The sequence below is a fragment of the Erinaceus europaeus genome, chromosome 2, assembly GCF_950295315.1.
Source record: "Erinaceus europaeus chromosome 2, mEriEur2.1, whole genome shotgun sequence".
NCBI lineage: Eukaryota > Metazoa > Chordata > Mammalia > Eulipotyphla > Erinaceidae > Erinaceus > Erinaceus europaeus.
Window position 1 is genome coordinate 100,750,025 of NC_080163.1, and position 12,941 is coordinate 100,762,965.

The 12,941-nt window shown below is 38.3% G+C and overlaps 1 protein-coding gene across 5 annotated transcripts in view; it reads left to right on the plus strand.

Annotated features, from left to right (window-relative positions):
* Nucleotides 1–2,708: 2,708 nt before the first annotated feature.
* Nucleotides 2,709–12,941, plus strand: part of NEIL3 (nei like DNA glycosylase 3) — a 75,019-nt gene continuing 64,786 nt past the window's right edge. For 4 of the 5 annotated variants that reach the window (XM_060184625.1, XM_007528269.2, XM_060184632.1 and 1 more), the window contains exon 1: nt 2,709–2,942. In XM_060184625.1, the coding sequence (XP_060040608.1) occupies nt 2,790–2,942 (153 nt within the window). In that variant the 5' untranslated portion in view covers nt 2,709–2,789. The remainder of the gene's footprint in view (nt 2,943–12,941) is intronic. The other variant, XM_060184628.1, reaches the window with a different exon arrangement.

Here is a 12,941-nt window from a genome sequence, read left to right on the forward strand (position 1 = left end):
TGTTGACTATTTATTTCTCTTTTTCCTTTGGATAAAGGGTGAAAGAGAAAGAGAGGACAGATATTGTAGCACTGATCCTCTGCTCTGTACATGAAACTTCCCCCATTACTTGTAATTAATTATGTAATTAATTGATTTTTAGTTTATTGTTTGAAACTTTATTTTTTAGCCATAAATATTAAGTCTATTCACTATATTTCTATATGTGAATACATCAGGAGACTTCAAGTTGCCAAATGGATAATCTTTTGAACTTGAAATTATTTCAAGTCGAACTTTTTTTCTTCTCTTTTGATTTCAGAAGTAATGCAAAAATACAGCTTTTTTATTTCTTTATTGAGGTGATTAATGGTTTATAGTCAACAGTAAAATACAGTAGTTGATATGTGTAGCATTTCTCAGTTTTCTGCGTAATACTTTACCTGCCTCCCATAATTTTATAATTGTGTGTCAGTGAAAAGAATACTACTATAGAAGTCACTGGGAGTCAGGCAGTAGTGCAGCAGGTTAAATGCACATGGCGCAAAGCACAAGGACAGGCATAAGGATCCTGGTTCGAGCCCTGGATCCCTACCTTCAGGAAAGTCCCTTCACAGGGGGTGAAGCAGGTCTGCAGGTGTCTTTCTCTCCCCCTCTCTGGCTTCCCCTCTTCTCTCCATTTCTCTCTGTTCTATCCAAGAACAATGACAGCATTAACAACAACAATAATAATTATAACAACAATTAAAAAACAACAAGGGCAACAAAAGGGAAAATAACTTTAAAAATGTGGAAAAAAATTTAGAAAATTTGGGGTCCATTTGTGTATTTTTATTGGTTCCTACACATAATAATGGTAAATAACAACTGGACTTAAACTTTATTTCTTCACATATAAAAATACTAATATCTATCCTGATTATCATAGAATTACTACAAAAATAAACACATATTAATTAATGAAGACAAATGACTCCACATGATTGCCTTATTTCCTTAGAAATATACTAAAATCACTGTCTTCTGGATCTATTTTTTACATTTTATTTATTTATTAATGAGAGGGATACGAGGAAAGAGGATAAAGAACCAGACATCACTCTGGTACATGTGCTGCTGGGGATTGAACTTGAGACCTCATAGCTTGAAAGTTCAACACTTTATCTACTGTGCCACCTCCCTATATTTTTTAAAGTATGCTACAGGGTAATAACTTGATATATTGCCTATTATTGTCAGCATTTATTTTAGAAGGGATTTCATAAAACTGCAATTTATAAGAAAGACACAAGGATATAAGAAAAGTAATTTGGTGGCAAAAAGGTCTAGTCTTAAATTCAACTGTAATTCAACTTAACAGATATGTGTTCAGTGTTTATTATGTGCATACAAACATTCTGGAGCTATGGAAACTATTTTTTCCTTTAGTGGGGAGGTTAATGTTTTACAGTCAATGGTAAAATACAGTACTTGATACATGTGTAGCATTTCTCAGTTTTCCATGTAACACTCCAACCAACCCCCTGCCTAAGTCCTCCTCTACCATCATGTTCTAGGACTTAAATACTTCTCCCATCCCACAGTTCTTTACTTTGGTGCAATACACAGTATCCAGTCCAAGTTCTGCTTTGTGCTTTCCTGTTCTTATTTTTCAATTTCTGTCCATGAGTGAGATCATTCATACTCATCCTTCTCTTTTTGACTTATCTCACTTAATATGATTCCTTCAAGCTAGCCATGGAAACTATTAAGATGAGCAGAACACTCACTCTTTTGTCTAGTAGATGTACTAGGAGACAAGTAAGTCTCAAATTAGCTTTACATAAAAGAAGATTATATACAATCTTCAGAAAATAGGAAATTAATTCTAGCAGCATCTGGAAAATTCCTTGTAAGATATGCAACTTTGTATAAATATAAAAAGCTATTCATGACCCAAATTTACAAAGTCCAATCTTTTACAAACCAATTTTAAGTAGTTGACTTCAGGGCATCCTATATAGACTAAGTAGGTTATCTACTGAAAGAAGGGCTTTCTAATACTGACACAAATATATTTTTCATATTATATTATTTTACCCCCAGAGGTAGAGGCAGAGAAAGAGAGAATTAAAGAGACCATAGCACTTAAGATTCCTCCAGTGTGGTGGTGGTGGGGGGGGGCTGGACTCCAACTTCGATTGGTCACATAACAAAGCAGTGAACTACCCAACTGAGTTATATCTCTGGCACTCAGGTCAGATTTTCAAAACATGCTAAAAACCTACAGAAGAAAAATAAATAAAAGCCACTTGCAGCACAATCTCACATTCAACAGAACATTCAGAAAACGTAGGACTGCCAAGAAAGCATCTGGAGTAATGTGGGATTTTAGGATGGAATAAAAGGCTAAGTCACAAAAAATGCTGGTATCTAGTTTCTCATTATTAAATTTCATTATTTAAAAAGTGAAGATTTAGAGAACCCGATTACCTCTGCTTTTAACAGTTTAGCTACGTTGGAAAGGTACCATTCACCTAGTGCTGAGGTCCTATCAGTTATAATCCCATACCAATACCCTTAGGGGACAGGCACTGAGTTTGTGCTTGTGCAGTTGAGTCCTGCAGGATCCCGGCGCCTTCTAAACAGGTTGGTGGGCGGGGCCTGGAAGGGGGCGGTCCCTGAATGGGTCAAGGTGGGCGGGGCCTGGTGCGCGGGACTATTGAACTTCCTTTCCCCAGAAATTCAAATACTCGCGCCGGAATCTAAACTGTGGAGCGAACTTCTCTTCGAGGAGCACAAATATTTTTACCTCGGGGCCGGCTTGAAAGATGGTCGAAGGACCGGGCTGTACTCTAAATGGAGAGAAAATTCGGGTCCAGGTGCAGCTGGGTCAGGCGGTGACAGACGTGAGGGGAAGCGCTCTGCTGAGCCTGGTGGGCTCTGTGTTGCCCCAAGCCTCTGGGGCAAGAATCTCTTCCGAGGTGAGCTGCTCATATAACTTGCTCTGGGACCTACAGGGATGAATGAAGGATGAAAATGGGATGATCTCCTTCATAGACAGCAGTTGAAAAACACAAAGCAGAACTTGGACTGGAGTTGGTGCATTGCACCAAAAGTAAAAGACTCTGGGATGGGGGGTGAGGTGGGGGGGTTAGGTTCAGGTCCTGGAACATGATGACAGGGGAGGACCTGGAGGGGATTGAATTGCTCTTTGGAAAATGAGACATGTTACACAGCTGTTACTACTGTATTTTACTGTTGACTGTAAATCATTACCCCCCCCCCCCGCAAATAAAGGGGAGATCATGTTGGATCTTAAAAAAAACAAACAAACTCATCAAGCTTTCAGGTGGTTATTGCTCGAATTCAGGTTCCCTGTGATCTAGTAGTTTTCCAGTTTATCCTCGCTTTATTGGAAGGCGGATCTGTTCCAGCACGATGCGCAGTAGAGAAGTACAGATTTGTTTTATGACGCTGCAAAAGACATGCCCAGGCATGTTTGATGGTGTGTTGGTTTCAAGTTTAAAGATGCATTATTCTGCTGCTAGTATCAGATGTCTGCAGCCTCTTTAATGCTCTGTTTACTTTTTTTTTTTTTTCAACTGTAGCCCTTAGCATAAGATTCTAGTTTCTCACCTGATGTTCTGCAGTGAATGAGTATAACACAACCCATATTTAATTAATAGAGAATTTAGTACAGACAAGAAAGCTCACCTGGGAGGATGCCTACTTTGCCTTTCAGGATCTATCATGTTCAAGACAGACCACCCCACTACACTGGGGGAAGCTTGGCTACTGTGGTTTTATTGTTGTAGTTTGTTTCCTACTCTCCACCTCTTTCTGTGTGAAAAGTCCACTCGGGTTTCAGCGATGATCAGAAATAAAATACAATTTATCCTTTTACACTCAATTTAATATTGCCATCTGTAATAACCGAGAAGCAGTGAGGCCAGTTCTGATTGCCCTAAGTGAATTTATTTCTTACAAAAAGGCATTGTGAACTCTTGCCACTCAGGCATTCATTGCAGATGGTGTGATATCCATGTGGTAAGAATTTGAACCTTTAGGAAAAATATTCTAATTAAGCCATCATGCTCTTAAATCCCCTTACATATGTGTATGCAATATTCTGCTGTACTTCAGTTTCTCTTACTAAGCTTCTTGATAGCTTTTGGTCTTTGGAGACAAAAAAGAAAAAAAAAAGTTGCCTGCTATGAGATTTACATATTCTTACAGCTTGAAAGAAATGAAGTTCAAAGTCTGAGAAAATACATTTTCAAATATGTAGAAGGGATAAGTTTTGCCTTTCCTTCCAATTGCCCTTTTATTTATTTTTGGTGTTATATGCCTCTAAGTACTCTGTAACTATTCTTTGTTTCAAGTGTTTTCCAAAATCATTCCAGGATGCCACAGAGATGGATCTTGAGCCACACTTTAAGAATATTAATATTTGTAAAAAATCGTTCAACAATAATTTGAATACTCAAACCACCTGGAGATTGAAATCAAATGGTTCACTTTGTAGAATCTCTACATTGGTTGGCAAGATACATAGATATCTGTTACATAATAAAATAAAGAAATATCAGTTGACTGTTTTCTGAGGGAGACATACATGATTCCATAAGGACATATTTATTATAGGAAGGTCAGGGAAGGGGCCCCCAGGAAGGAGAAATAAAGCTAAAGTATGAAGGCTGAGTAGGAGAAACACAGCACCTAAGTGGAGGATTAGCAGGCAAAAGAATAATTCATACAGAGCTATAGCAGAGAAAGAAAATAACACACGAGGTCAAAAGAAAACTGACAGAGTCAGCAGTGGTGCAGCTAGCTGAGTACATATGTTACAATGCACAAGGACCTGGGTTCAGTCCCCTAATCCTCATCTGCAGGGGGAAGCTTCATGAATGGTGAAGCAGTGCTACAAGTGCCTCCCACTCCCTCTGTTTTTCCTTCCCTCTCAATTTCTCTGTGTCCCATCGAATTAAATAACACACACACACACACACACACACACACACACACACATCTAAAGCTAGCATGGATGAAAAAGAAAGAACAGGATAGAAGGAAAGTAATTTGATATAAGGCAGGATTGTTGGATAGAAGTCAGATCGTGGAGTTCTTTGTAGACCTGATGAAGGATTTGATGTTAATTTTATAAATAATTGAAATGGGAGGTTTCTTTGAAATGTGTAAAATCTTTTTACCACTTTGAGATCATTTGATCTTTAAGGAAAAATGAAAGGTAAGGAAAAATGAAAGACTAGACAGAGTAAAGCCAAAGTAGATAATGTCCTCTCCTCTAAGAGATTATTGCAGTAATCCAGGAGAGAATTACCGGTGATGGAAGTGAAGAGGGAGGAACAGAATCAGATTCTAAAGTAAAGGCAACTGTAGGGCTTGGCAAGAGATATGACAGAAATATATTTATAGATATAATAATTTACATCATTTAACAATAATGTGTTTTATGTTAGGTTTTATGCTAGCTCCTGGGGATACAAAGATGAATATGATAAATTGCCTTCTGTGAAAATCCAGCTTAATGGCTTCAATAAATTTCACCTTATTGGTGTTTAGGCCAAAATAACCTGAGCATTTTCATCTAAGTTTCTGATTATCTCTAGAGGCAAGGCATATCATGCTTTTGAAGAGCTTTTACATTTCATTTAGTAAAGAGAAGAAATAATTTGAATGATGAAGGATTAACTTGATACTATAAAGAATGTGAGACTCAGAATGAGTTTAAATAAATTACATTGGGGGTCAGAGATGACTCAGTGGGTAAAGTGCACACCTTACCATGAGTGAAGAACCGAGTTTGATCCCAGCACCACATGAAAGCATCAGGATGATGGAGCAGTGATTCAGTGTCCCCTTCCCCTCCCCCTCCCCTCCTCCTTCCTTCCTTCTTTCCTTCCTTCCTTCCTACCTTCCTTCCTTCCTTCCTTCCTTCCTTCCTTCCTTCCTTCCTTCCTCTTTCCCATCCACCCTCCATTCCTCTCTCCCTTTCTTCCTCCCTTACTTCCTTTCTTTTTTCTTCCCCTCCTCTTCCCTTCATTCCACAAAACCATAGAATAAAAATTGGATCAGGCAGCTCAGTGATACTGAACATGCATTTAGGATTTAGTCTTCTTTCAGACCTCAAAGCCTCTAGCCATTTTGTTTGCTTTATTTTGTTTGTTTATTTTATTTGTTTTGTTTCTGGGTTTTTCTACTCTGGCTGTGTATATGGATCTATCTATCTATCTATCTATCTATCTATCTATCTCTATGGAGGGGGAGGTTGCCACAGCACTGAAGTTCCTTCAGTGCAGTGGAACTGAGTTTGAACCTGGGTTGCATGCTTGGCAAAGCAGGCACACAATCCAGGCGAGCTGCCTTCTGCTTTGCCAGTCTCTGAAGTCTACAATCTGAACCATACTATTCCTCTCTGTTATAAAAGATTCAACAAGGAAATGGTTAGTACAATGGTAGAAACAGTATATTATTGAACATATAATGGTTATTTATTAACTTGAAAAAGGAGACATAGGGTTTCTGGCTGTGTTGGTCACCATTTCTAGTTCTGAACAATTTGGTCGTTTTGCTATGTGCTCTGATGCTGAGTCACTTCCATTCCCAAGTTTAGACTGTGCAAAAAGTGCAGACTGAAAATATAATACAAACACTTCATTAGTGGTTAAGCAGTTACTGATATCACTTGGAAGCAAAAATCAATAAGCTTTCTCCCATAAATTAAAAGTCTTGCCCTTAATATACTATAGATGATAACCTTGACAAAAAGAGATATTAATTGCTGAAATAGCTGTTTGTGACTAGGATCAGGAATTTGGTTCTACTAAAACTTTATTTGAGGGACTGAGCAATAGCTCACTCAGTAAAGCACACACCTTGCTAGGTGAGAAGCTGGGTATAAGACCTGGCATCAAGTGGGAGGGCCATGGAGGACACTAGAGTAAGATGCAGCACAGATGGATGATCAATGCTATGATGTTTCTCTCTCACTGTCCCCCACTTTTTTATTTCTTTATCTTAATTTTTAAAATGAGAAAAACCTACTAAGGAGTAGTGGAGTTGCCTATGTGCAAGACCCTAAAGCCATAAGTAGGCTGGGGGTGCGTGGGTGGGTGGTGGTGGTGGAAGAAGCTATATTTATAATGAAATTTATAGACCTAGTAATAAAATTCTCTTGTCTTTTCTTTCTTTCTTAAAGAATTTATTTATTTATTCATGCGAAAGGAGGGAGTGAAAGAACCAGACATCACTCTGGTACATGTGTTGCCAGGAACTGAACTCAGGATCTCATTGCTGAGAGTGCAGTGCCTTATCCTCTTCCCACCTCCCAGACCACTAAAATTCTCTTGTCTTTTGCAGAGTGGTTGAATGTTATGTATTTAAATTGCTTCCTTGTTATATCTGCCTTAAAGCTTTGCAAATGGCACCTACTGTCAGATGTAAGAAAGTTAAGAAAATAGAGGACTTTAAGTCTTTTTTTTAATTTTAATTTTTTATTTATAAAAAGGAAACATTGACTAAACCATAGGAAAAGAGGGGTACAACTTCACACAGTTCCTACCACCAGAGCTCGGTATCTCATCCCCTCCCCTGATAGCTTTCCTATTCTTTAACACTCTGGGAGTATGGACCAAAGATCATTGTGGGAAGCAGAAGGTGGAAGGTCTGGCTTCTGTAATTCCTTCCCCACTGAACATGGGTGTTGACAAGTCGATGCATACTTCCAGCCTGTCTCTCTCTTTCCCTAGTAGTTGGGAAGGGCTCTGGGGAAGCGGGGTTCCAGAACACATTGGTGAGGTCCTCAGTCCAGGGAAGTCTGGTCGGCATCATGCTAGCATCTGGAACCTGGTGGTTGAAAAGAGAGTTAACATACAAAGCCAAACAAATTGTGCAACAATCATGGACCTAAAGACTGGAATAGTGCAGATGAAGCAGATGAAGAGTTGTGGCCCCTCCATTTTGTAGATAGCTAGTAGGCATATTTTAGTTATATTCCAAAGGGCCTATGGCTATACTAGTTTTTTGTTTGTTTGTTTTTGTTTTGTTTTTCCTTTTTTACCCTGAGCCTGAATCTGATGTGCATGTGGATCCAAGTTATTGTCTGGGGAGATGATGTCATGGTTGGAAACAGGACCAGAAAGCTGGATCAGGGAAGAGAGTAGCTCTCTAATATGGCAAAGGAGTATAAATATTGTTGACTGTAAACTCCATCAATTTGATGTGATCTGGGGCCCATAAGTTTAGGAGCCTATGCGACCTCTGCATCCTGGTAGATCTGAGCTCACATTCTGTGGTCATGAGTAGGAACATTCCAAGCTGCCCCAATTTTGACCCATTTTCCTCAGGTGTAGCATAGAGTATGCTGTCCAGCCTCCCTTCGGAGGATGGAACATTCTCTACCATTGTTGATCCAAGTTGAGGGCAAGGGGTGTATTGTGTTTTTCCTGATAGAGATGACCAGTAACAATGGAGAGAGGGATTTATTTGAGTTCTAGGCCCATCAAGTCTGTTTGGGAATCTCAGGACTCCCTGAAGAGGGACCCAGCTGATGGGGTGGCCTGTTAGTGACTAAAGAGTCATTGTTAAAGTATGCCAGTCTCTTGCACTTATTCAGCTTTTGCAGTCCTTGCTTTGATAAGGTTATCTTTGGAGTGAGTGAGAGAACTGTAATAGGAAGTAGGTGAGGAGGGTATCTAAGTCTAAGTAGATACTATTTCTTTTTTTTTAAATATTTATTTCTTATTCCCTTTTGTTGCCCTTGTTTTATTGTTGTGGTTATTGTTGTTGATGCCGTCTCTGTTGGATAGGACAGAGAGAAATCGAGAGAGGAGTGGAAGACAGGGGGAGAGAAAGATAAGACACCTGCAGTCCTGCTTCACTGCCTGTGAAGCAACTCCCCTTCAGGTGGGGAACCTGTGGCTCAGACCGGGATCTTTATGCGGGTCCTTGCTCTTTGTGCCACGTGCGCTTAACTTGCTGTGCTACCGTTTGACTCCCAGTAGACACTATTTCATTATGAACTCTATACTGACTCAATACTGGCTATTGTGTATTTTTGCTTTCAGGTATATATTTTGCCCTAATTTATGGATACATGTGAACATATGCTCTATCTCATGGGACCTGGTCTATATCTAGGTTTTGGGACTTTGTTAGGAAGTGAACCTCCTGGAATGAAATTAGAGAATCAGTTCTATGAAAGATCTTACCTGAGTAATGAGGGTGAAGGGTTGACATTCCATTCTTGATGTCTTCAAATCTTATTTCTTCTAATGAGTAGCATGTGTGCTTAACCAGGTGTGCCACCACTTGCCCCTTTTTCTTCTAATGAGTATCTTCAAGAAAGAATGCACAAATATAGGGTGAGTAAATGTTGTTTTCAGGAAATCAGTGCAATTTTGTATGCTAGCATTCAACTTTAGACTGTGAGATTTGTAGTGAGTCTCCTTTATCTCACCTGTGAAATACAAACTATAAAAGAAATAATGTAGAGAGAGGCAGACTGGGAGTATGGACCGACCAGTCAACGCCCATGTTCAGCGGGGAAGCAATTACAGAAGCCAGACCTTCTACCTTCTGCAACCCACAATGACCCTGGGTCCATGCTCCCAGAGGGATAGAGAATGGGAAAGCTATCGGGGGAGGGGGTGGGATATGGAGATTGGGTGGTGGGAATTGTGTGGAGTTATACCCCTCCTACCCTATGGTTTTGTTAATTAATCCTTTCTTAAATAAAAAAAATAAATAAATAATGTATGTAGAACCCTGAAACATTTAGTATGTGCCTAATAAATACTTTAAAAAGATTGGTTGACTGATTGGTTATGTTTGATTAATCAGAGTGAGAGATTATGAAAACCAGAACATCACTCTGGTATATGTAGTGCCAAAGGCCTTGCAAGTCCTACACTCTAAGCAGTATAATGCTTTTCCAGCCAAAAAATATTTAGATAAATATTAATAAATACTATATTTTTTAGTCTCTGGTGCCATCATAAACCAGAACTGAGCAGTGCTTTGGTCTCTCATGAAAATAAATCAATAATTATTTTAAAATATACATTAAATATTTTACCATGACTACTTTCTGTTCTTTGATTATAAAATTAAAAAAAAATCTTTGCAAATATTAAAGGTCTTTTGCATTTTAATGGAATGTTTGATCCACAGGAAATTTCTTTAAAAATGGATATGGGCATTGTGTGGAAATGTGCCCCTCTTACCCTATAGTCTTGTCAATATTTCCATTTTATAAATAAAAAAAATGTGTTGTTATAGATCTCTGGCATGATCATTACTAACAGGTGATTTCATGTAGCCTAAGCATATATGCCAGTTAAAGCTATTTTAATGTTTCTACTGCTGGTTTGAAATCATTAATCTTCATAAGACAACATTTAAAAATAATCCTTACATACTAAGTTCTTTGCAAAATTGAAGTAATATTGGTCTAGAATATTATGTCTCAGGTATGCAGACTAACGTATCAACATAGGCATATACTACATTATGCTCATCACCAAAATTTAGTTGCACTGCAGTAGACAAGAAAAATGAAAAACACAGTTAAAGAAATAATAATTGGGAATGTAAGATAAATGGTTTAAACTTCATATACTCATTGTTCCAAAAACCAACAGCAACAGAAAAAGTCCCTCTTTAGTAGCTATTTCAGTAATGAACTAGTTACTCTATTTGTCATATGGCATTACTCTGTATTCCAATTTAAAGCGTAGTCATAGAAAATGCAATTTAATGCATGTCTTTTTGTAACACCTGATCCTGCTTTTGACAAAGCCCAGCCATAGAAGATCCCAGCATCTGCTAATCATGTTTGCACTATATTATTTCTCTGAGTTTTGATCCACAGTCTTGTCAGCATAAAATTATGCAACTATGTAAGCACATTGCATAAATCTTTTCTGGAGCTTGTAGAACCTTATGGTAAGAAACAGTACTGGAATATAAAATGAACATGTCTAGCTAATGAGCTGAGAAAAGTCAATCCTCCAATTTTAATTGTTGGGTAGATATAATATTTTATTGAAATCACTATGTAATCTGAATACACTTTCAGCCTCCTTTTACAAAACAGGATATGAGACAATTTATTTATAAGCATTTATTTCATTTGTTACATGATTCTCTAGTCTCACTTCTTAACATTTGATACATGTATTTGATATGCTAACTATTATTACTCATTTTTACATGTCCTTTTGAATGTCATGAGTAGAGGAGACATTTAATAAACGTTCAAGTGAATGAGGAATGGTTAAATTTTGAATAGTGCACAGTGTTTAAGAATTTAAGAAGTAACTTCAGTCAAAGGTATAAGCTACTAGAAGAAAGTAATTAGGAGCAGCAGGCATTTTTTTTTTTTTCACATGCCTTCGCCTTTGTCTTCACGGTGGGAAAAGCTCATTGTATTTTCATTATATGAAATGATTAGCTAATCCACAGAGACTCATTTATTGGCATTCACTGGATCTCTTCAATTCTAGAGGCTTTAAAATGTCATAACACCTGTATCGCATACAGTCTTTTATCTCCCTATGATAGGTGTCAGCATACTACACCCACCACCAACTGTAGTCTTCCTTTATCATCATGTTCTGGCTTTCCAGTGCTCTCTCTCTAGCTCTTTAGAGTTCTTGAATCTGTTATTTATTTTTATTTTTTTTAATTTCTTTATTGGGGAATTAATGTTTTACATTCCATAGTAAATACAATAGTTTGTACATGCATAACATTTCTCAGTTTTCCATATAACAATACAACCCCCACTAGGTCCTCCGTTACCCTTTTTGGACCTGTATTCCCACCCACCCCACCACCATCCCAGAGTCTTTTACTTTGGTGCAACATGCCAATTCCAGTTCAGGTTCTACTTGTGTTTTCCCTTCTTTTTTTTTTTTAATTTATTTTTTATTAAGAAAGGATAAATTAACAAAACCATAGGATAGGAGGGGTACAACTCCACACAATTCCCACCACCTAATCTCCATATCCCACCCCCTCCCCTGATAGCTTTCCCATTCTCTATTGAATCTGTTATAATAGATTGTATCTACTTGATTCCTACCCTGTATTTTTTTATGTTTTATTTATCAGTGATTAAATGTTGATTTACAAGATTGTAAGGGGTATAAATGTAATAGAGGTATTTTTCCATACATTTCCAATTTCTATACAGTTCTTACCACCTAAGTTCTGTGCCCATCCCCTCCATTGGAAACTTCCCTATTGTGGTGTTTTTTTTTTTTTTGTTTTTTTTTTTGCCTCCAGGATTATTACTGGGGCTCCGTGCTGGCACTTGAATCTGCTGCTCCTGGGGCCATCCTCCCCCCATTTTATTGTATAAGACAGAGAGAAATTAAGAGAGGAGGGAGAGACTGAGAGGGAGAGAGAAAAACACCTGCAGACCTACTTCATCGCTCTGAAAAGGACCCCCTGTGGTGGGGAGCAGGGGCCCAAACCTAGATCCTAGGTCCTTGCACTTCATACTGTGTGTGCTTAGCTTGGTGCACCATTGCCTGCCTTCCTCTCACCCCTTTCTTCCTTATTGTTTATCCCTCTGGACCAAAATTCTTTTTTTTTTTGGGTGCAGTTGGTGGTGGCAGTTTTGGCTTCTGTAATTGCTTCTTCACTGGAAATGGACATTGGCAGGTCTATTCATACCCCCAGCCTGTTTCTGTCTTTTCCTAGTGGGGCAGGATTCTGGAGCGGTGAGGTTCTAGGAAGCAGGCGAGTTAGGATGGAATCATAGTAGCATCTGCAACTTGGTGGGTAAAATGCAATAAGATGGAAAGAAAGTCAAAATGTTTAATAAGCAGGAACCATAAAGTATAAATACAAGAGATGAATGTAGGGACCTTTGGGTAGAAGGAAGCTAGGAAGTCTGTTTTGGGAATGTTTCTAGGAGTCTCTGTTTTAATAATCTTTGCTTGAGCTTGATA